The sequence below is a fragment of the Hyaena hyaena genome, unplaced genomic scaffold (genome assembly GCF_003009895.1).
Source record: "Hyaena hyaena isolate Hyena2069 unplaced genomic scaffold, ASM300989v1 scaffold_756, whole genome shotgun sequence".
In the NCBI taxonomy this organism is placed as follows: Eukaryota; Metazoa; Chordata; class Mammalia; order Carnivora; family Hyaenidae; genus Hyaena; species Hyaena hyaena.
In genome coordinates, this window is record NW_024081384.1 from 87,510 (window position 1) to 109,261 (window position 21,752).

The window sequence follows — 21,752 nt, forward strand, 5'->3', positions numbered from 1 at the left end:
CATCCTCAGAAGTGACTTTTTGCCCAATGTTTTAAGAGCTCCAAGAAAAGTAAATCTCATAGTTACTTGCATTTCACAATTTTGTTTACTGTGCCAAGAAATTCTTCACAACAAACAAATCCCTTCTGCTGCGATTTTTCCTCAGACCTCATGGAGTGGTACACAGCTGATTAGAATTGGCTTTAAAGGGATTAACAGGCACTTGAAAACCCCTCAGCCTTCTCTTCACCAAACTGCAAAAACTACAAACCCTTCCATACTTCCAAAATTAGATCTAATTGATAGTCATGAGGGTGAAAGAACCATTTGTACAGACGTATATGAGTATTACTCACTGGCAGCTTTTCTCTCAACCTTCTCTGAGCATCCCATTACGGAGGATAAACCTACACACAGGACTCACCTAGTCAGGATAGTTGATAAGTAGGGAGTTAGCGCAGTGAGGGAAGGGATTTGAGAGGCCTTCACAGAATCCACTGTGAGAAGACCAAGTGTGCCTCTAAGGACCTGAAAGTTGATCCAGTAGGTACTCTCTCCATTGCTCCCTGGGGGTCACCATCATCTCCTACCTGGGCATTTGCTATTCTCTTTGTGGGTCAGAGTTCTTATTTTGATAGATTCCACTGTTGATTCTGCTTACCTGTGGCTCAGGGTCAACATACTACTTTCTCTGATCCAGTACCACCCAACTGATTGACTCAAGTCCCACCTTCAGTCCAACCAGCTAGGGGTGGGAAGGCAGGTCCATCCAGTCCTGCGGAGATGAGCGCAAAACAGTATTTCTCCTTTTTTAATGTGTAACGCACAAGACTCCATGATAGCAGTTTTTGCAAAGAAGTTTTCCTTATACATCTTCTCATGGTCCTTTACGGATCATCTCATAACAAAACTAAATGATTTCATTTCTTACTCTGGATGCCAAATTTTCATGATCATTTAATTCGAAATATTTTCTAATATTTTCAGAAAAAAATAGTTACTTAGAAATGTTTTTAAAATACTCAAATATATGTAGTAGGAGCTAATTAAAAGTAAGTAAATTACTTATATTCATATATACGGAAAACCTGATTTCAAAACTCCCTATGGAGGAACACATATGAATCTTCAATAATTACTAATTAAATTTTAGTGGAATTAAACACCCTCTCAAAAGTTCTCAATTGGAAATGCTGTGCACAGCTCATTTTTATGGCTCTCCTCATTCCTCTTATTTACTACTTGACCTTCTTAATTTACTCCTCTCTGTTTTCAGGCTTGCTTAATCCTAGACTGTAGCTATTGTGAATGGCTTCAGTTCCCCTATGCTCCCTTAATAAAGTTGTGATACAAAGAAAAAAGAGATAAGCTAATATTTGAGGCTATATGAGAAGGGGTTTTCTTTTCTAAGACAGTTCCTTTATTCTCACATACCTTACAAACTAAAACAAACAAACAAAAAAAACCCTGATGTTAAATGATGACATCATACATACAATGCTAAAAGAAGAGCACAATACAACTAGGTCCTGTCTCAACATACTTCTTGAACTAAACTAAAGGATTTTGCCACTAGTTTCTATTGTATTCCCTGAGATTAGTATTTAGGAGAATTTTTGTTGGGTTTAAATACAAAATGGCACATAAATAATTGTAAAGATGCAAAAGTAGGTCTATATGTAACCTGGAAGGCAATAAACAAAAATGAAAATACTTGGATTAATTTTCTAAGATATTCAATAAAAATATTTTCAATAGAGTTCTTGAGCACTTCCTGAAAGTTTGAGTGACCACTTAAATGACATTATTGACATTCCTCATCGGGACCTTGAAAACCTTCCAATTACTGAAAAGTACAGTCAATGGTTCTTCCTTCCCATTAGAGGAATCATAAGAGAAAAATAAGATACTTTGCTACTCTGGGCAAGTTAGGTAAAATCCTGAATCTTTTCAAAATGTTAACCAGACTCAGGGGGAGTCCTGAGGTTTGACTCTTTAAAACACTGCTTGAAAACTTAGGAGGTATGGATTCTCCCTGGAAGTCATTCTGGGCACTCAGAACTTCCTGGTAAGAAGGGAGAACAAAGATCTGTTTTGCATAAAGTCACTACTCAGGTTTACCTTAGTAGATGTGAAAAATTTTAAAACACAAAGCTTTTATTTAGGAGATATATGTAAACTGAATCCAAGAAAGGCCCTAAATAATACTTTGCCTCCAAATAAAGAACAGCAAAAAGAAAGAAAGTGGAAAAAAAAGAAAAACTTGGCACTGATATATAGTTTTTGTGGCTAGGAAATAATAGGACCAGGTTAGAATTGTAGTGGAATTTTAGGTCTTGAAAAGGAATTTACAGGTCTAATCCAAATCCCTCAATTACAGATGAGGAAGGCCCATTAATTTATTCATTCAAAAAACATTTATTGTGTGCCTATATATGCTCAATGCTGGAAATACAATAATGAACAAGATAAAACATGGTTCAAAGAGGGAAGTGACTTGCCCAAAGTCACAAAATACAAGTTAGCAGCTAAACAGTCTCTTTGCACTGAACCCAATATTGTCTCATAAAATATAATGATTTCTGCACCTGTAAGCACAATAAGCATTTGATGAAGGTTCTATGCAAAGATAGGATTTTCATATATAACTGATACAATAATATTCTATAATATGATAAGGGATGTATATATATTATATTCAGATGGTTTTAGAATCTATGTAAAATAACCACAAACTTTCTTAATCAGGATATGAAATGATAATTTCCTTGAAAGTTCTTTCTAATTTTCTGGTTATTAGATATTCTATGTGCAAATTTTGACAATCAAAATTTTGAAATTTTTCAAGATGATTTCCAGTCACACAAGTATGACTCTCACTATATTCTGTCTCCTTTAAATTGCAACTTTCATTCAACTAGCATTCTAATATTTTAGTTATTTTCAATAAATGACTCCATTTTCAAAGATCTACCGAGTTCTACCATTACCCAGTTTATCCACCTTAATCTTCACAGCTTAACCAGTTTGGTAACTTTAGCATATAATAATACAAACACTATATCAGTTAATAAAATGTCCTGTATCAAAACTTATGTCTTTAAAAGAAAACCTGTGAAACTCATTTCAAAATGAACAGTCGTACCTACTACAAAAGGGTAAATAAGAGTTTGGAATCAATCTTTTTTTTGGTGTGTGTGTCCTTTTGGCTGACTTAATAACCTAAAGAAAGCAATAGGGGAGTTCTTTATCACAGAAGAGGATAGGAGACCTTTACCAGAGCAATACTATAATAGTCTCAGAGTTCCTTTTTAATTAAAAAACAAAAGAAAAGGCATGAAATTTTTATAACTTATTGACATAAAACATTTTTGAGATAATCCTGACTGGAAAATAATATTTATATTCCAATAACTCTGAGAATCAATGGAGATTTAGAAGGTACCTGTGCTACACTACCAACATTACGACATGGCGCTCTAAGGTTAATTTTCCATCCTGAGTCTGCGAAGGCTCTCCTACTGCTGCACTTCCTTCCCCTGCTATGCATTCCCTGGTATTATTTGTGCTTTCTCCTTCCGTAATAAGTTCTATGGAGGACAGGCACTGGATATTCTCCAGCTCTGAATCCCACCTTAAAGTACAGCACATAGCTGACACTCAGTGGATCCCAATGATGGTAACAAAAACTTGAAAACTGGTAACATCTATTCTAATTCATATATCCATACTCTAAAACTAACTGTAATAACAACAATTAAAACGACATCAGAATTTGGTTCTACCTCCATCATCAGGAAATGTTAAAATGCAAGGCAGGGTTGATAATTTTCAAAGGTCTGGCTACAAAAAAACAAAAACAAAAATAAAAACAAAAAAAACCCCAACAACAACAATGGTGCATGCTGCTCTAAAAATAGCAACCACTTCTTAAACAGGAAAGGTCAATTTCAAATCTCATATAATGAAAGAAGAAAACTGTCCGGAATAAAAGAAACATCGAGTGAAGAAGAAATGACAAGATAATTCTACCTCTGGATTAAGACATTTTAATATACATAATGTATAGTACTTCATATAATTTATTAATGTCATCTTCTCTATAGGACACTGTAATTAATTCAGTGACATCAATATTGACCTCATACAGACAAAAGATGAAACCTGGGTTTTCTTATGTACCAAGTACAAAACACGTGCTACAGAATTACCAGACAGGACAGTTATAAGAGATCAACTTTAAGGATGACTCAAGTTTACAGTAGTTGCTTCACGGTTTTCCCTCAAGGCTTGGATGTCACCCAGTGTTGCCATGTCTGTGCAAATGTTATCTCTGGACTGTCCAACTACCTCCTTTTGCCAGCCCCACTTTTGCCTGTTTTACTGCTGCCGCTGCTAGACTTGCCCGATGATTTTGAAGAGAAGAGTCTTGTCATGAACTCAGAAACATCAGGCAATTCATGGTTGGAATTCAGCATATTCATTGACTGCTCCATTTCCTGCAAGAATACAAAGCACAATAATATAAAAGGCACTGGGATCCTTCAAGTCATTTAAAAACTAACACGTCTATCAAGGAAAGAGAGGAATAGAACAAGTAGAAGCTACTGGTTCTCAGCAATGTTATACCCAATAGCACTTCAGAAACCATGTTTTCCTTTTCTTTTCTTTTTGATCTAATTAATTGTCCAGTTAACTAACATACAGTGTATATAGTGTGCTCTTGGCTTGGGGAGTAGACTCCTGGGATTCTTCACTTACATACAACACCCAGTGCTCATCCCAACAAGTGCCCTCCTCAGTGCCCATCACCCATTCCCCGCCCCCATATACCCTCCAATCAACCCTCAGTTTGTTCTCTGTATTTAAAAGTCTCTTATGGTTTGTCTCCTTCCCCCTGTTTGAAACTATTTTTCCCCATTTCCTTCTCCCATAGTCTGCTGTTAAGTTTCTCAAGTAGCACATATGAGTGAACACGTTATCTTTCTCTGACTTATTTCACTTAGCATAATACCCTCCAGTTCCATCCATGTTGCTGCAAATGGCAGGATTTCATTCTTACTCCATTGCCGAGTAGTATTCCATTGTGTTTATAACCCACATATTCTTTGTCCATTCATCAGTTGATGGACTTTTGGGCTCTTTCCATAATTTAGCTATTGTTGATAGCACTGCTATAAACATTGGGGTGTATGTGTCCCTTTGAATCAGCACTCCTGTATCCATTCAGAAACCCTATCTCATACCTCCTTTATACTACTAAGCATTGTGATCTTTTAATAAATATCCAATAAATCTTGCCTAGGGTTCAATTTGGCTTATGTTTTCATACAGTATTTTCTCTTATTATATGTGATCATATTCCTGTCATCTTATGTTTTTTGGGTTTTTTTTTTTTTAATTTTAGAGAGAGAGAGAGACTATGTGGTGGGGAGGGGGGCAAAGAGAGAGAGAATTTAAAAAAAATTTTTTTAATGTTTATTTACTTTTGAGAGAGAGAGACAGAGCATGAGCAGGGGAGGGGCAGAGAGAGAGACACACACAGAATCTGAAGCAGGCTCTAGGCTCCAAGCGGTCAGCACAGAGCCTGACATGGGACTTGAATTCACAAACTGTGAGATCATGACCTAAGCTGAAGTCAGACACTTAACTGACTGAGCCACCCAGGCAACCCAAAGGCAGAGAGAATCTTAAGCAGGCTCCACACTCAACACTGAGCCTGACATGGGGCTCAATCTTATGACTCTATGATCATGATCTGAGTCGAAATTAAGAGTTGGATGCTCAACCAACCAAGCCACCCAGATGCCCTTTATTTTATCTTTTCTGATTAAAATATGTTTTTACTGCTTTAATGGGTGTTTTCTTTCCTTTTTAAATTTCTTTTTCTTTTTTGAGAGACAGACAGTGTAGGCACAATCAGGGGAGGGGCAGAGGGAGAAACTCTTAAGGGGGCTCAATCTCATGACCATGAGATCATGACCTGAGCCGAAATCAAGAGTTGGACGTTTAACTAACTGGGCCACCCAGGTGCCCCTAAATGAGTGTTTTCTTAAACTCAAGCTTTTGTTTTTAATTTTTTTTAATGTTTTATTTATTTCAGAGAGAGAGAGACAGACAGTGTGAGCAGGGGAGGGTCAGAGAGAGGGAGACACAGAATCTGAAACAGGTTCCAGGCTCTGAGCTGACTGTCAGCACAGAGCCTGACGTGGGGCTCAAACCCACGAACCGTGATATCATGACCTGAGCCGAAGTCGGACGCTTAACCAACTGAGCCACCCAGGGGCCCCCTCACGCTTTCTTTAGATGCATATAAATAAGAATATCAGGGGCGCCTGGGTGTTTCAGTCAGTTAAGTGATCAACTCGTGATTTCAGCTCAGATCATGATCTCACAGTTTGTGGGCTTGAGCCCCACGGGGGGCTCTGTGCTGACAACATGAAGCCTGCTTGGGATTTTCTCTGTCCCTCCCCTGCTCACACTCTCTCTCTCTCAAATAAATAAAAAATCATTTTAAAAAAAGAATACCAATCTTTAATTATATATACAGGCTATTAGAAAAGTTTGGAAAATAACTGCAGTATTTCCAACACTTAATTCTTAAGGCCCTTAGTAGTAAATCTATGAAGACTACTCTTATGGCCTAAAAGACCTTCACAGCATCTAAAGCAAGCAATAAAAATGTTACAAGCAAGTCACTGGCAGGACCTCATAAGGATTTGGCACTTTTATTTTGAGGTTTTGTTTTAGTTTGAAGTTTATTTAGCCAACAATCCATAGTACTGTTTTACTTTCAACAATACTGATGTTAATATATGCTACATTTGAATTTTATATGACATTCCAAAAATGTACTTAAAATAGTATTAGTTCACACATGGAAAAAATAGCAAATACTATATTAGCTATCATTTAAAGTTGAATACCACTTGGATATTAGCTTAGGCTTTCTCTCCAAAGGTAGAATTTATACATGGGCTCTCAAAGAGAATGAGCTTTTCCAGATATGGACAGGAAAAGAAACATAAGCATAAATCAAAAATGCTAACATGCTCCCTCTGAAAAAAAGTTAACACGTCCTAATAATCAAACATATGTTAACAAGTCTTGAGATCCTGCAAAAATATATCCTCAAATCTATGTTTTAATCTGTTCAATTCTGAAGCTATTGAAAAAAGAACTTTTTATACTGCTTACTATGTGCAAAGCACTTTGTAAGGAATGAACTTTTAATCCAGTGTGCCCCCTAATGTTTCCTTCTGTTGATGCCACAGAGTTACCTGGCTTAACAGATATAAGGATTACATGGGCTATAAACTTTCTGACCAACACTGAAGCAAAGATGTCAAATTTGGCAATAAAACATTCCAAATATCATAAAAGTTTCTTTAATCATGAAGCTCTTTTTGCTATTCTGGCTTGGAATAAATGCCTTGCTTTCTACAGAACTTAATCACCTACTACCACAGCACCATTTTTATTTATTGTACGTATATCTTATTTTCCCATTTAAAATCCAACACTCTCTCACCCATACACCCACAATCCTAGGACGGCAAGAAAGAGTATTATATAAATCCATGCTGTTTCCTACACCTAGCTGGAATCTGAGCTCGTTGACAACAGGGACAATATACAATTCATTTTTATATCCCCAGTATCCATAACCTAGACAGTGATTAATAAATGTGCATTGAGGGGCGCCCGGGTGGCTTAGTCGGTTAAGCGTCCGACTTTCGCTCAGGTCATGATCTCGCGGTTTGTGGGTTCGAGCCCCGCGTCGGGCTGTGTGCTGACTGCCAGCTCAGAGCCTGGAGCCTGTTTCAGAGTCTGTGACTCTCTCTCTGACCCTCCCCTGCTCACGCTGTCTCTCCCTCTCTCTCTCTCCTAGAAATAAATAAAACATTAAAAAAAAATTAAAAAAAAAATAAATAAATAAATGTGCATTGAACAATGACTAAGGGGTCAACACACCAATATATTACATCCAATAGAAAAACTTGGAATTCAGGAGGTATTTGTTGATTGTTCCCACGTGGAAGAAAAATAATGGTTTAAAAAAATTCTGAAGATTGCACAAAAGCCAATATTTCAGAGAGACAAAGCAGTGGCACTAAATTTGAAGCATCTTATTTGGCAACTCCTTTGCCCACTGCCAAACCAGTATAATTTTGGGGTAAAAGAGTCTGGAAGCCACTATTCTATTTTCTTCCCTTGGTTATCCAAATTTGTGTGCGTGTGTATCTGAACACATAAACTAAATGTGTACTCGGAATAGTTTTATAAAGTAAAGGTAAATTGTAAGAAGCTATCATTTTGCAAACTATTTGGATTGGGCTGCCAGGATAATTATGCATTTCAATCATTTAACAAGTGAGGCACAAAGGGAGCAGTACTAAGCAGTGTTTAAGCTATATGAAGAGATCTAGGCTTTTATCAGGCAGAACCAACTGAATTTATCAAGTCCTATGGAAACAACTAGCTAAATGCCAGGAACATGATTTTGTATTAACACAACCTCTGAATGAATTTGGCTTGGGAATTAGGATAAAGCTGAAAAAGCCCAAGCCATTCAGCCACAATGAATGATTCAGGCATCAGAATATGGTTCAAAAATTCACAGCGGGGGGCGCCTGGGTGGCTTAGTCGGTTAAGCGTCCGACTTTCGCTTAGGTCCTGATCTCGCGGTTCGTGGGTTCGAGCCCCACGTCGGGCTCTGTGCTGACTGCCAGCTCAGAGCCTGGAGCCTGTTTCAGTCTGTGACTCCCTCTTTCTCTGACCCTCCCCTGCTCACGCTGTCTCTCTCTCTCCTAGAAATAAATAAAACATTAAAAAAGAAAAAAATTCACAGCGGGGGCAGTCACCTTACCCGTCTCATGTCAGGATCACTTGTGTTGACCACTTTGGGCAGGAGCACAAATATCAGTAATGGAAGAACCATCATCATAACCTATGGAAGAAAAAAAAAATCCAGAAAATGTTTTTCCCACTTACCAGCAGAATAAAATCTGCATTTAACAACTCATGATGAAATTAAAGATTCAAATGTTATACACAGAATAAAACTAGCAGCACTACCTCAATTCTACTCACCTAGCCCATTTGATACAGGCACTCCCCAACCTCTGACTACTGTAGGGAAGAGCCTTACCTACGTGGATTTAGACGTTATAGACACTTTATATCTGTGCTATGGATCATTTTGCAGAGTTAACAGTTTTATTTAACACAAAGAGCTTGCAAATGTAACTATCTATTCACTTTCTTCAATCTGCCATTGGGAATAGCGATGCTGACAGCCAGCTGGGCTCTTTCCAGATGACTTTATGGTTCTTGAAGAAAATACTATATTGCCCCTCTAATGTGCATCCTCTCGAGCCTGCAATATAGTACTAGGTGACTACTATAACATATCAGCTTTGAAAAATGACCTAGAAGCTTCTAACACTGTGTATGTTTTCATGAATTTCAGAAATGAGAACTATTTCTCAATAAACTTTGGAGTCTCACTGCTGGTTTCTCCTATCTACTCCACCCTCCTGCTTCACTACACCTGAGAGCAGATTTTAGGCACTATTTATTCCTCTCAAAAAATGTACAGTCCCCAAATGTTCCTGTTTGTGATCTAAATAGCTATCAGCAAGGAATATGATCACCACTTACGACAATTATAAGATAATAATTCAACTTCTATTTTTGGTTCATTATGAATGGATACCCTAACATCATTTTCATACCAGATATTTAAATCACCACAGAAGAACTTCTGTTTACGACACATGAGAAAAAAAGAAAAACCCTTATCCAAGCCATCAATAGGAGCTGATTAATAAATGATGCCACACTCATATGCAGGAAGTATGAAGGATGAGACTGCTAACTCCATGGGACTTACCACATATTCTTATTCCATTTGAATTTTAAAACATTTCATCATAAATATTTATCCATTTCTGTTGCACATTTCAATGTCAAATCTACTGTGCAATTTTCACTATATTCTCTTCATTAGTATTCCCAAGGCTACTATTTTTCTGAAACCAATAAACTATTCACAACTATCCTTTCATCTAAGAATATGACCTAACCTTTCTTTCTCACAGGGGCTAGAAATTTTCAACTGCCTGGATTCAAATTAGAGATTTGTAAAGATACTTAATTGTAGCCTGATACATACCATTGGGTTCATTAGAAAGTCTGTCCATCCCCATGATTCCCTTTTAATAAAGTAAGAAGGTGGGCCTGAAGATTTCATTTGGAGAGGATAGGGCAGTCTGACCACTTCTGATGTTTTGATGTAATTCACATATCTTGCTCTGATAAAGCAACGTGAAAAAAGCATCAGTAATTTTATCAAAAACATTACTAGTTAAAAGAACTGTTTATAATATATTAGCAATGCCTTATAGTTACCTTTAGCTTTTTCCAAAATGCTTTGGCATCTAAACTTTTTATCTTAAAAATTGGATCAAAGTAGTTATCTGTATTTTTAAATATTTAGCAAAATGTAGAGAAGAACACTAAACTTGGAATCAAGAGACTTAGTTTCTAGCCATAGCTCTGTTATTACCGAGGCCTTTGGGGTTAGACAAGTTCTCTTCTGGTTATATCAAAAGCTCTTTTAGAATTCTTCTAACTCTAAAAGCTCTTTCATTATATTTAATAATAAATTAATTTTGTTACAAACATACAAAAATGCTACTTTTATTTCTTTGGCTGTCTGAGATATGCATGAATGAGCACACCCAATTTTTAAGTCTAAAATTTTGCAGGAAAAATTTAGTGCCATAGGTAACACTACATCTTCACTTGAGACACCACTAATTTTAATCAAAACTCTCAACCATGTTCATACATGTTCCAGTTTACTTTTTGAAAACTGCTTCGCTTTTTCTCTCTCATTTCAGTTAGATCTTTCTCTCTCTCCTTTTCTCTTTCTTTCAATTTTTGGCAGATCACAAGAGGAGAAGGGGCAGAGAGAGAGGGACAGAAGATCCAAAGAGGGCTCTGTGCGACAGGCTGACAGCAGTGAGCCCGATGTGGGGCTCGAACTCATGAACCGCAAGATCATGACCTGAGCCAAAGTTGGATGCTCAACTGACTGAACCACCTTAGACCTCTAGACCTTTTCATTCTTTACTCTGCATCTTGTTAAATTCTTTCATTGTGCCCATTCCTTTATGTGTACTGTATTCTGGATAAGTTTTTTCCTATCTGTCTTCCAGTTCATCAAACCTTTGTTCAGTTGTTTTAACATATGCATTGAATTTTGTATTCCAAAGCCTGTTATTTATTGTAGAAATTCTATTTTATTCTTTTTTCAAATGTCCTTGCTGTATTTTTGTAGTATCTTACTCTTATGACAATAGATCTTTTATTTATTTAAGCATTTTAAATATACTTTAAACTACTTCATAGTCCATATCCAATAATTCTATAACATAAGGTTCTTATAGATTTAATTCATCTGCTGACTCAATGTACATGGTTTTCTTGGGTATTTGATTAACTTTATTTATGTGTGGGCCTGAATAGAGAGTATCCCCCTGCAGAGAGGTTATGCATTTGTCTCTGCCAGGAGTCCAGGATTATGACCAAGAATGATTTTGTTAACTGCACAGTTTGAAAGTTTCTTGATCATGCAGGAAGTAATAAGTTCACACCCAAAATTTCACTGAGGGTAGGACTGTGGCTATCAAATTTCAGGAGAAATTTTCCCCCACAAAAGGCCAGGGCCAGGTTGGAAGACTAGTCTTTTGGATTTTAGTGCAAAAAGTCAAAGGGGGAATCAAATCTTAGATCTAATTCTGGCCCAAAGCAAGCCTAAAGCTTACCTCTTACCTACATACTGCTAATAAAATCTAAGCATTTTGGTTAGAATGTCAAAACCCCCAGGTAGGAAAGTGGTTTACAGTTTGTCCCCGAAGGATTTCCCTTACTCTTTTGAGAGCTATACATTTAAAAGGAGATGTTTGTCATATTACCCTGCATGTTTACAAAATACTGCTCAAGAATATGAGGATCTTCTATGAATCCCACTCTGTTCTCTATACTGTTCCACCCCCAATTATTAAAATGTAAAGGCCTTGTTTTTTTACCTATGCTTCAGGCATCCAACTATCAGGAATGGAACTGAGAATATGAATCCCACTGCTGCAACCAGTCCTTAAATGCTAAAGCAGCAAGTACTCTTTACCCAAAGCAAAAAAGGAATAAAACTTTATACATAGAAAAATAGTTCTATTTGATTAGACTACTTTATGCAAAATTCAGACCAAAAGTTAATAAATTATAGGTTTTAACAGATAAGTATCCCCTTTTAACAACACTCATTTCCTCCAGTATTTAGTATTTTCAATATTTTAAAAAACTGTTAAATGTGGGGGCGCCTGGGTGGCTCAGTCAGTTAAGGATTTGACTTTGGCTCAGGTCATGATCACACAGTTTGTGGATTCGAGCCCCACATCGGGTTCTGTGCTGACAGCTCAGAGCCTGGAGCCTGTTTCAGATTCTGTCTCCCTTTCTTTCTGCCTCTTCCCAACTCGTGCTCTGTCTCTCTCTGTCTCAAAAATTAAAAAAATAAAAAATAAAAAATAAACCTGTTAAATGTGTATATAAGTATAGTGTAATCAACACACCCACCCATCTTCAAGCTTCCAATTCTAAAACATAAATAATAAAAAGTCATAAGTCCTTAAAGTTTAAATTTAACATATTAGAATTTTACCTACATATTTTCTTAAAAATTGTTATGCCGTTAAGAAGACATGAGAAATTTGATACCTTATGAAGGTATGAAATTCATCTACTCTGAAACAATTCAATTATTCTATCAAAAAATATTTATAAACATATTTACAAGACATTACTCTCAATTCAAGCTTCACTATTGCTCTAAATAGCCAACAGCAAGAAATACAATTAGAATTTGGACATACTAGACTATTCTAAGACAACAATGTAACTTCAAAAATACAGGGGTAAAGTAATTTGTTTCTCTAGAAAGTATTTTTAGTGGCATAATAATAGTTTCATGATAATGTCAAGAATTTAAATTACTACCAAATAGTCATCTCTGTTCACCACACATGTTAAAAGAGGAGAAAGAAAACCCCACCTGCCCATCAATGGGTGCCAGCCTCAGTGGACTAATATGCAGCTGATATAAGGGATGAGAGAGTCCTACGTGTGGGCTCACTCTATTTGAACTATAGCATAGTTACATATTATACTTTTAAAACTTTCAATGTCCAAAAAAAAAAAAAAAAAAAGGCAAAGAAGAAAAACATTTTAGGCATAAACACTAATGCAAACATAAATATTATGGTACTAACTAAACATATCTCTATTATGTCAGCTCAATGAGGGGTCTCTACAAATCAACCTAAATATTTTTGGAACATACCAAAAGGGTCAGTAATAAAATAGAGCTCCTCAAAATAAAAAATAAATTAAATAAATTAAATAAAGTTCCTCGAACCCCAAAATTATTTTTGCTTTTGCCAGACCTATGCTTTATTACAGCAACATAGTTACTTTGTTCTAATTCAAAGAAGAGACATAACCACTCAAACTTCTTTCATATTTGCCATCATACCTCAATAAAGCTAGAAAAAAAAAACAAATAAATAAAATTGTTTCATATATTTCCTGGTTATTAGGCCAAAGAGACAACTACTGGCATGGGATAATAAAAACAAACAAATAAACTGGGGTTATAACAAAAGGAATCTGAACACTGTGGACATCTATACAACAGATTCCATCTGCTTATGGGTTTGTGGTATTCCACACACAGCCTGAATTTTTCCAGCATTCTTTTCTCCTCAACTTCAAAGCATATGTTCATCCCCTTAGAAATTCTGAAACTTTTTCCTAGTCTGCCAGCCTCTGATACTGTGCTTTTTTTTTTTTCTCTTCTTATCATGATCCTCACTCAGAGATAAATACACAATACAATCTATTGTTTTTTTCAAACAATACCAAATTCCCATTGCACACTAAATATTTCAGAAAGGAAGAACTGTAGAAATTTCTAGATCAATACAACTATTACATAGGTATTAAGAGGTATTATGAAAATATCCCAATGAAAAACAGGGGACGATTAATATTTCTAATTTAGAAAAGTTAAATTATTTCTCACTTTAGGAATCCCATTTCAATTATAACCTTCACAGGGCTTTTGCTCTCATAGTAGGTGATGTTGCCTCTTTTCTATATAATCACATAAAGAAGTTTTAAAATAAATTTTAAAGCAGAAAAAGAAGAAGTTTAACTTTATAATATTACCAATGTGCACACTAAAACAATATAAGGAGGGCGCCTGGGTGGTTCGGTTGTTAAGCATCTGACTTCAGCTCGGGTCATGATCTCATGCTTTGTGAGTTTGATTTCATGAGTTAAATCCTACATCAGGTGAGCTGGAGCCCGTTCCCAGTGAGCACAAGCTCTGCTTCTGGTGAGCTAGAGCCTTGATTTGGGTGAGCAGGAGCCCCACTTCGGGTAAAAGAAGAGCCCTGGGTTAGTTTCACTTTCCTCTTTCTCTCTCCCCCACCCCTCTGTCTGCCCCTCATGGGATTCTCTCTCTCTCTGCCCCTTGCTCACTGACACCCTCTCTCTCAAAAAAACAAAAACAAAAAAACCCCACAAAAACCAATATAAGGATATTTTAGGGGGAACAGAGTGAGAAAATTTTTTAATTAAAAGCAATATAAGGATATTTTAATTGTTTTAAGGAATACTTGTAATTGAGAAAATTTTTCAACTCTAAAATCTAAAAGCAATATAGGAAGTATTCAGTAGTCTATCCTTTAGTAAAAACTACATCAGAGGTTTGGGTGGCTCAGTTGGTTAAGCGTTTGACTTTGGCTCAGGTCATGATCTCTTGGTTCGTGAGATGAAGCTCCACATCAGGCTCTGTGCTGACAACTTGGAGCATGGATCCTGCTTCGGATTCTATGTCTCCCTCACTCTATGCCCCTTCCTGCTCATGCTTTGTCTCTATCTCTCTCTCAAAAATAAACAAGCATTAATTAAAAATTAAAAAAAAAAATACATCAGGGGTGCCCAGGTGGCTCAGTCAGTTAAGCTCCAACTTCTGCTCAGGTTTTGATCTCACAGTTTATGGGTTCAAGCCCCACGTCGGGCTCTGTGCTGACAGCTCAGAGCCTGGAGCCTGCTTCAGACTCTGTGTCTCCCTCTCTCTCTCTCTGCCCCTCCCCTGCTCACACTCTCTCTCTCTCAAAAATAAACAAACATTAAAAGAAAATTTTTTTAAAACTACATCAGAGACCCTTACCTCATTTTTCCTTTTGAAGTGATATCCACTCGAACAGGATCAAATCTGTAAGCTGGAGATATAACTTCTACTACATAAGATCCAGAAGGTATATCATGAACCACAAAACTCCCATCTGTCCTGGAAAAATGAATATCATATTTAGACACTTCTGATCAATAGCGTGTTTCCTTCTTTTATATAATGTTAACTCCCAAATCAACTCCCCTCAAAATGACATTCAGAGCAATGAGCAAAAAAGCAAAAACAAAAACTGGCAAGAACTGTCCTCCCACTTCAGCTTCCATAGTCACACTGCCAGGGTTCTGAAAAAACCCCAGAGCATTTCACAGGAGTGGAGAATCCTGACATAGAAAGTACTTCTAATTCCTTCTGTGGGACAGTGATAACAGGAACACAGTTCCAATTCAGAAGCCGTATCTTCATTCAAAGGAAATTACCAATTTACATTATTACTACAGTATTAGCATTCCTATTTTGCTGATCCCTTGCCACAACTTCTTAAAAGTTGGCACAAAAACACACACTCAGATTAATGGAACAGAACAGAGAACCCAGAAATGGACGTACAAACTAATCTTTGACAAAGCAGAAAAGAATATCCACTGCAATAAAGACAAGTCTCTTCAGCAAATGGTGCTGGGAAAACTGGACAGCGACATGCAGAAAAAAATGAACCCGGACCACTTTCTTAAAGCACACAAAAATAAACTCAAAATGGGTGAAAGACCTAAACGTAGGATATGAAGCCATCAAAATCCTAGAGAGCAAAGAAGGCAAAAACTTCTCTGACTTCAGCTGCAGCAATTCACGCAGCAACTTTACTCAACACGTCTCCGTCCCCAGAGGCAAGGGAAACAAATGCAAAAATGAACTATTGGGATCTCATCAAAATAAAAAGCTTCTGCACAGCGAAGGAAACAATCAGCAAAACTAAAAGGCAACCAACAGAATGGGAGAAGGTATTTACAGATAACACATCGGATAAAGGGTTAGTATCTAAAATCTATAAAGAACTTATCAAACTCAACACCCAAAAACAAATAATCCAGTGAAGAAACGGGCAAAAGACACAAATAGACACTTCTCCAAAGAAGACATCCAGATAACCAACTGACATGAAAAAATGCTCAACATTACTCATTATCAGGGAACTACAAATCAAAACCACAATGAGATACCACCTCACACCCATCAGAGTGGCTAACATTAATAACACAGGCAATAACAGATATTGGTGAGGATGCAGAGAAAGAGGGTCTCTTTTGCACTGCTGGTGGGAGTGCAAACTGATGTAGCCACTCTGGAAAACTCTATTGAGGCTCCTCAAAAAGTTAAAAATAGAACTACCCTATGACCCAGCAATTGCACTACTAGTATTTATCCAAGGGATACAGGTGTGCTGTTTTGAAGGGGCACATGCTCCCCAATGCTTATAGCAGCACTATCAACAATAGCCAAAGTATGGAAAGAGCCCAAATGTCCACTGATGGATGAATGGATAAAGAAGATGATGGAGTATTACTCGGCAATCAAAAAGAATGAAATCTTGCCATTTGCAACTACATGGATGAACTAGAGGGTATTATGCTAGGCAAAATTAGTGACAAAAAGACAAATATCTTATGACTTTATTCATATGATAAATTTAAGAGACAAAACACATTAACATAAGGGAAGGGAAGCAAAAATAATATAAAAACGGGGAGGGGAACAAAACATAAAAGATTTTTAAATATAGAGAACAGAAGGTTGCTGGAGGGGTTGTGGGAAGGGGGTTGGGCTAAATGGGTAAGGGGCATTAAGGAATCTACTCCTGATTCCAATTTAATTCCTATTCCAAATTATTGTTGCACTATATGCTAACTTACTTGGATATTAAACAATAAATTAATGAATTTTTTAAAATAAATGGTTTTTCAAGTTTTTGTTTGCATTTTGTTGTCTTTCCAAAAAATAGGGTATTAAGCAGCATTTGCTCCACTTGTTACAAATAGCTCCCATCTACTTTGGTTACTTTTGTGTGGATATATAAAATTTTAACATGGTTATGTCCTTAAAACCACCTGCCTTTTCTTTACTGATTTCTTCTAAGCCTTTTAGACTTAGAAAACCATCCCATCAGGACCTGATAACTTCAGGTTCATAGATCAAAATGAATGTTTTGATAATGAAAACTGATTCTGAGGAAAAAGAAGTTTCTGTTTTAGGAAACAAATGATCCTAAAAGGATTGGCTTATCAGAGAATTCCCAGTATGATATATTAAATAATGCTTCTTAAATCATTAGACTCTCTCACAGCTAAAGCAAAAATTGATTCTGCCACATCAGCAGTATTTACTAGAATGTAAAAGGAAAACATATTCTTTGCTATTTCAAAATACACATTAAACTAAAACAGAGTTGAAATGTAGACAGCAGAGTGCTTGGGTGTCTCAGTTAAGTGTCCAACTCTTGATTTTGGCTCAGGTCATGATTTCACAGTTTGTGGGATCAAGCCTCATGTGGAGCTCTGTGCTGACAGTGCAGAACCTGCTTGGGATTCTCTCTCCCTGCCCCTGCCCCACTCTCTCTCAAAACAAATAACAAACATTTTTAAAAACATAAACTTCAAGTCCACTTATTCCTGGGCTGAATGTCTTCCATTTGCCCTTCACACCCACTCTCCACCCTTCTCTTTGCAGACTGGAGGAAAGAAAGAAAGAACATGAGCTTAGCGTATTTTTCCCCAGCTTTCTCCCTGAGAGGCCACCTCTGACTTGTTTTGTCAAGTGACACTGCTCCTCTCAAGACAATCCTTTCTCCCCCTCTGTGTCCCAGTAAACTTTACTTCCCCGACAACCTTCAAGCTTAGAGGTGACAATAGCCTTGAGGTTGTAAACTCTAGAGTACTGTACAATCTGGTTGTTTCCCTATATCATGACTATACTGTTTAATCCTTTCATGAGACTTTCCCTGAATTATTGTAATTTGAGTGTATCTTCTGCTTCTTCATGGGACCCTCAGTGAACAATATTTCAAAACATTTTTCTAGGTCCAGAAAAAATTAAAGACTGTGCAATACAAATAACAGCAGAGCTAACTGCCCAAAGGAGAAAGCATATCTATTTTTCACCCTATGGTAAAGATTTTACTTTAGAAAGATACTATACAAATTTTATAATGAAATTTTAAAACTTGGTTTTAAAAATGTACTCTGCAATATGCAAGCCTTATTGGATCTTGATTTAAAGAATACATAAAAGCATTTTTGAGATAAATGAACTGGGCATTAGATGAAGTTATAGCAGTATTACTTACTTTATTAAATCAATAATGGTATTGTGGGGGGCTTTTCAAACCCTTATCTTTCAGAGACACGTAATTATGCTTTTTCAAGTGAAACAATATGATCTTTAGGGTCATATTTAAATATTCCAGAAAAAAAAAATGAGGTACAGAGGAGACATTAAAAAAGAATAATAGATTGCGATGGGTACCTAAGCATTCACTAAACTATTGTTTATTTTAGTGCATGTCTGCAATTTTTCACGATAAAAAGTTCCAAAAAAGTATCGTGCATAATCTTACTATGTCAAAAATTGAAGACTACCTAAATGACCCTCAACAGGAGATGCCTAAATAAATTGTGATTTATGTGCACAGTGATGAAAGCAAGAAATGGCATGAAGCATCCTCAAACGAAACTCCTCTCATCTCCATTAGCCAAGATCCACCTCCAACAAACATACTGTAAATCAAAACTGCATGGAGGTTATGTATAACAGATACAAGAAAAATTACCTATCCCTCTTCCAACAAGTTTTCCCACCATAAGCTCCTCATATTAATTTTTAAGCTTTCTACATACAAATGGAAGAACATGAAATGGTATCAGAAGTTGCTCACAAAATATTAACTGCAAAAAAAAAAAAAAACAGGTTAAAGTACTATATATTTTACTATTAAAAACAGGTCATATGATTACAAAAAGACTGCAAAATACACAACAAAATGTTAAGGCTTGCTACCCCTAACTTGTTACGTTTTCTTCAATAAACACAACACTTATACATATTTAATTTTTTTGTTTTTTTAAGTAGGCTTCATGCCCAGTGTGAAGCCCAATGCCGGGCTTGAACTAACAAACATGAGATCAAGACCTGAGGTGAGATCAAGAGTCCAAGGTTTAACCAATTAAGCTACCCAGGGGCCCCAGCTTATACATTATTTTAAAATAAAATAATTTTTATAATTTTTTAATGTTTATTTATTTTTGAAAGAAAGACAGAGCATAAGTGGGGTTGGGGCAAGAGAGAGGTAGACACAGAATCCGAAGCAGGCTCCAAGCTTGAAGCTGTTAGTAGCAGGCCCAATGTGGGGCTCAAATTCACAAACTGTGAGATCATAACCTGAGCCGAAGTCGGCTGTTCAACCAACTAAGCCAGCCAGGTGCCCCAATAAAAATGTTTTTTATAATTTTTATGTTTAATTATTTTTGAAAGAAAGAGAGAGAGTGTGTGTGAGCAGGGGAGGGGCAGAGATAGAGGGAGACACAGAATCTGAAGCAGGCTCCAGGCTCTGAGCTGTCAGCACAGAGCTGGATGGGGGCTCTCAGTCAAGAGCTGTGAGATCATGAACTGAGCCGCCGAAGTCAGATGCTTAACTGACTGTGCCACTCAGGGGCCCCAAATAAAATGTTTTTAAAAGTAATTATATACTGCAGAAAAGAGAAGCCAAATGGTCAATTTAGGCTAATTTTTCAAGGCTTAATGGGAGTTTTTTCATTAAAACATCATTACTTAGGGCCAACGCTAAAGAATGCTCCCACATCAGATTCGGAAAGACAAACGGCATCAAAATATTGGTCGTCAGCTTCTTGTCATTATCTATTAATCTGAGACTCAAATTCTCATTCATCAGCACCTGGATGATCTGAGTATTTGCAAATCAGATTTAGAAGTGTCCACATTTAAGTTGTCTGGGTTTCAAACACCATTTGCTGGTGGTCAAACCTATCAGAGAAACACTTCCTTTCCTAAATATTTTCTTTCAGTTTGTAGTTTTACCTCCCAAGCAGCGACTGAAAGATTTAAAACATCACATTTGTGCCTAAACATGTGAAAAGCAGGCCACTGCAAAACTGGAGTGCTAATAAATTCACCAGGTCCTTTCAACAGGCTGAAATCCTATTTCTGCTAATAGCTAGAAAAGACAGAAGCATATAAGCAAATGTAGAGAAACCTCAGTCTGACATAAATGCCAGCAGTTATGTTGCAAATCCCTCGATGAATTCAACTGTAAAAAAAGAACAACAATCCCACCTCCAGGCAAAAAAAAAAAAAAAAAACGGTGCTTTGATTAGGGACTTCAGGGCCCATTAATTTGAGAAGAGGCAACGTTAGCCTCCCAGTCTATGCCATCATAGAAGTCCCTTTGGGCTTTGAGAATTCCCCCTTGCTTTTAGCATCTTTCTACACATCAAGCTGCCGAAAGGCTGAAATGAATGCAAAAAAAAAAAAAAAAAAGGCCAGATTCTAGGGAAGCCAGATGAAATGCAAAGGAAAGAATTTAGCATGAGAGGTAGGTATAAAGAGCCCACCTGTCCCCAGAGCCCAGGAGTGGTCGACTCCGTATAAGGCAAAAATAGAATTGAAAAAAACTGACCCCACTGCGCTGGCCCTGGGACAAGCACCTGCCTCATTTCCTAGGTCCAGAGAGTGGAGTGAGCGGGGAAAAGGGGAAAGCGTCGGGCTGCCCTGCCCCCGCAAGGTCTCCCGGCACAGACCGCTATCGGCGCCCGCCCCTTCACGCTCCGACAGAGACGTCGTCAGCTCTTGACACCTGGCTCTCCTAGAGGGAATTCCCTTCGGGCTTCCACGCCAACCTCTTTCCCGCTGCCCACGGGATGCTCACTTAAGGAACCCGACGTGCTCTTCTCCGTCTACCAGCACTCGGGCCGCCGAGATCCAATCCTGGGGCTTCACCCCTGGAACAACCGCACGTCCCTCAATCTTGAAGCGATCTCCTATGCCGGCCCCAATCCCTCCTGACCCATCGGCAGTAGCCCCAGGCAGCTCCGAGCTCTGGGCATCCCCTGAAAGCAACAGCAGAAGGACGAAAAAGAAGCCCCACAGCGCGGCCGCCATGACAGCAGCTCTAAGCGGCCAGGCCGGCCCCGGAAGCCTTCCTAGTCTCCCAGTCGTGGCCGCCGCGGCCCGTTGTCGTCATCACTGCGCGTCGGTTTTGGCGCGAGCTGTCGGCTCAAACCCGAGGGAAGGACTCTTGAGCCAATTGCCTTGCGAGGCGGAAATGAGTCACGGTACTACCGCGAACTCCCCGCGCTCGGGATTGGAAGGCGGTCTGAGGAAAGTGTCAAGTGCCTCGGAAAGGGGCCGCCCACAAAGCGAAAGCGGTTAAGTGTGTGTTGCCGTGGCAGCCGGGACCGCACCGGAGTAAGAGACGATGAGACTAAAAGCGACGACGGTCTAA

The 21,752-nt window shown here is 37.8% G+C and overlaps 1 protein-coding gene across 1 annotated transcript; it reads right to left on the reverse strand.

Annotated features, from left to right (window-relative positions):
* Nucleotides 1–2,373: 2,373 nt before the first annotated feature.
* Nucleotides 2,374–21,481, reverse strand: EMC7 (ER membrane protein complex subunit 7). Its single transcript, XM_039218357.1, has 5 exons — nucleotides 21,177–21,481; nucleotides 15,281–15,400; nucleotides 10,157–10,295; nucleotides 8,849–8,929; nucleotides 2,374–4,478 (listed from the first exon to the last, which is right to left on the reverse strand). The coding sequence occupies exons 1-5, from the start codon at nucleotides 21,407–21,409 to the stop codon at nucleotides 4,326–4,328; spliced, it is 726 nt and encodes a 241-aa protein (XP_039074288.1). The 5' UTR covers nucleotides 21,410–21,481; the 3' UTR covers nucleotides 2,374–4,325.
* Nucleotides 21,482–21,752: the final 271 nt, after the last annotated feature.

Excerpts from the sequence above, each read along its gene's own strand:
- EMC7 (XM_039218357.1), bottom strand. The coding sequence starts at position 21,409 with ATGGCGGCCGCGCTGTGGGGCTTCTTTTTCGTCCTTCTGCTGTTGCTT. Across the intron at positions 8,930-10,156 it reads ACTTTCTAATGAACCCAATG|GTTATGATGATGGTTCTTCC; the intron begins GTATGTATCAGG and ends TTTCTTCCATAG. Across the intron at positions 4,479-8,848 it reads GTGATCCTGACATGAGACGG|GAAATGGAGCAGTCAATGAA; the intron begins GTAAGGTGACTG and ends GTATTCTTGCAG.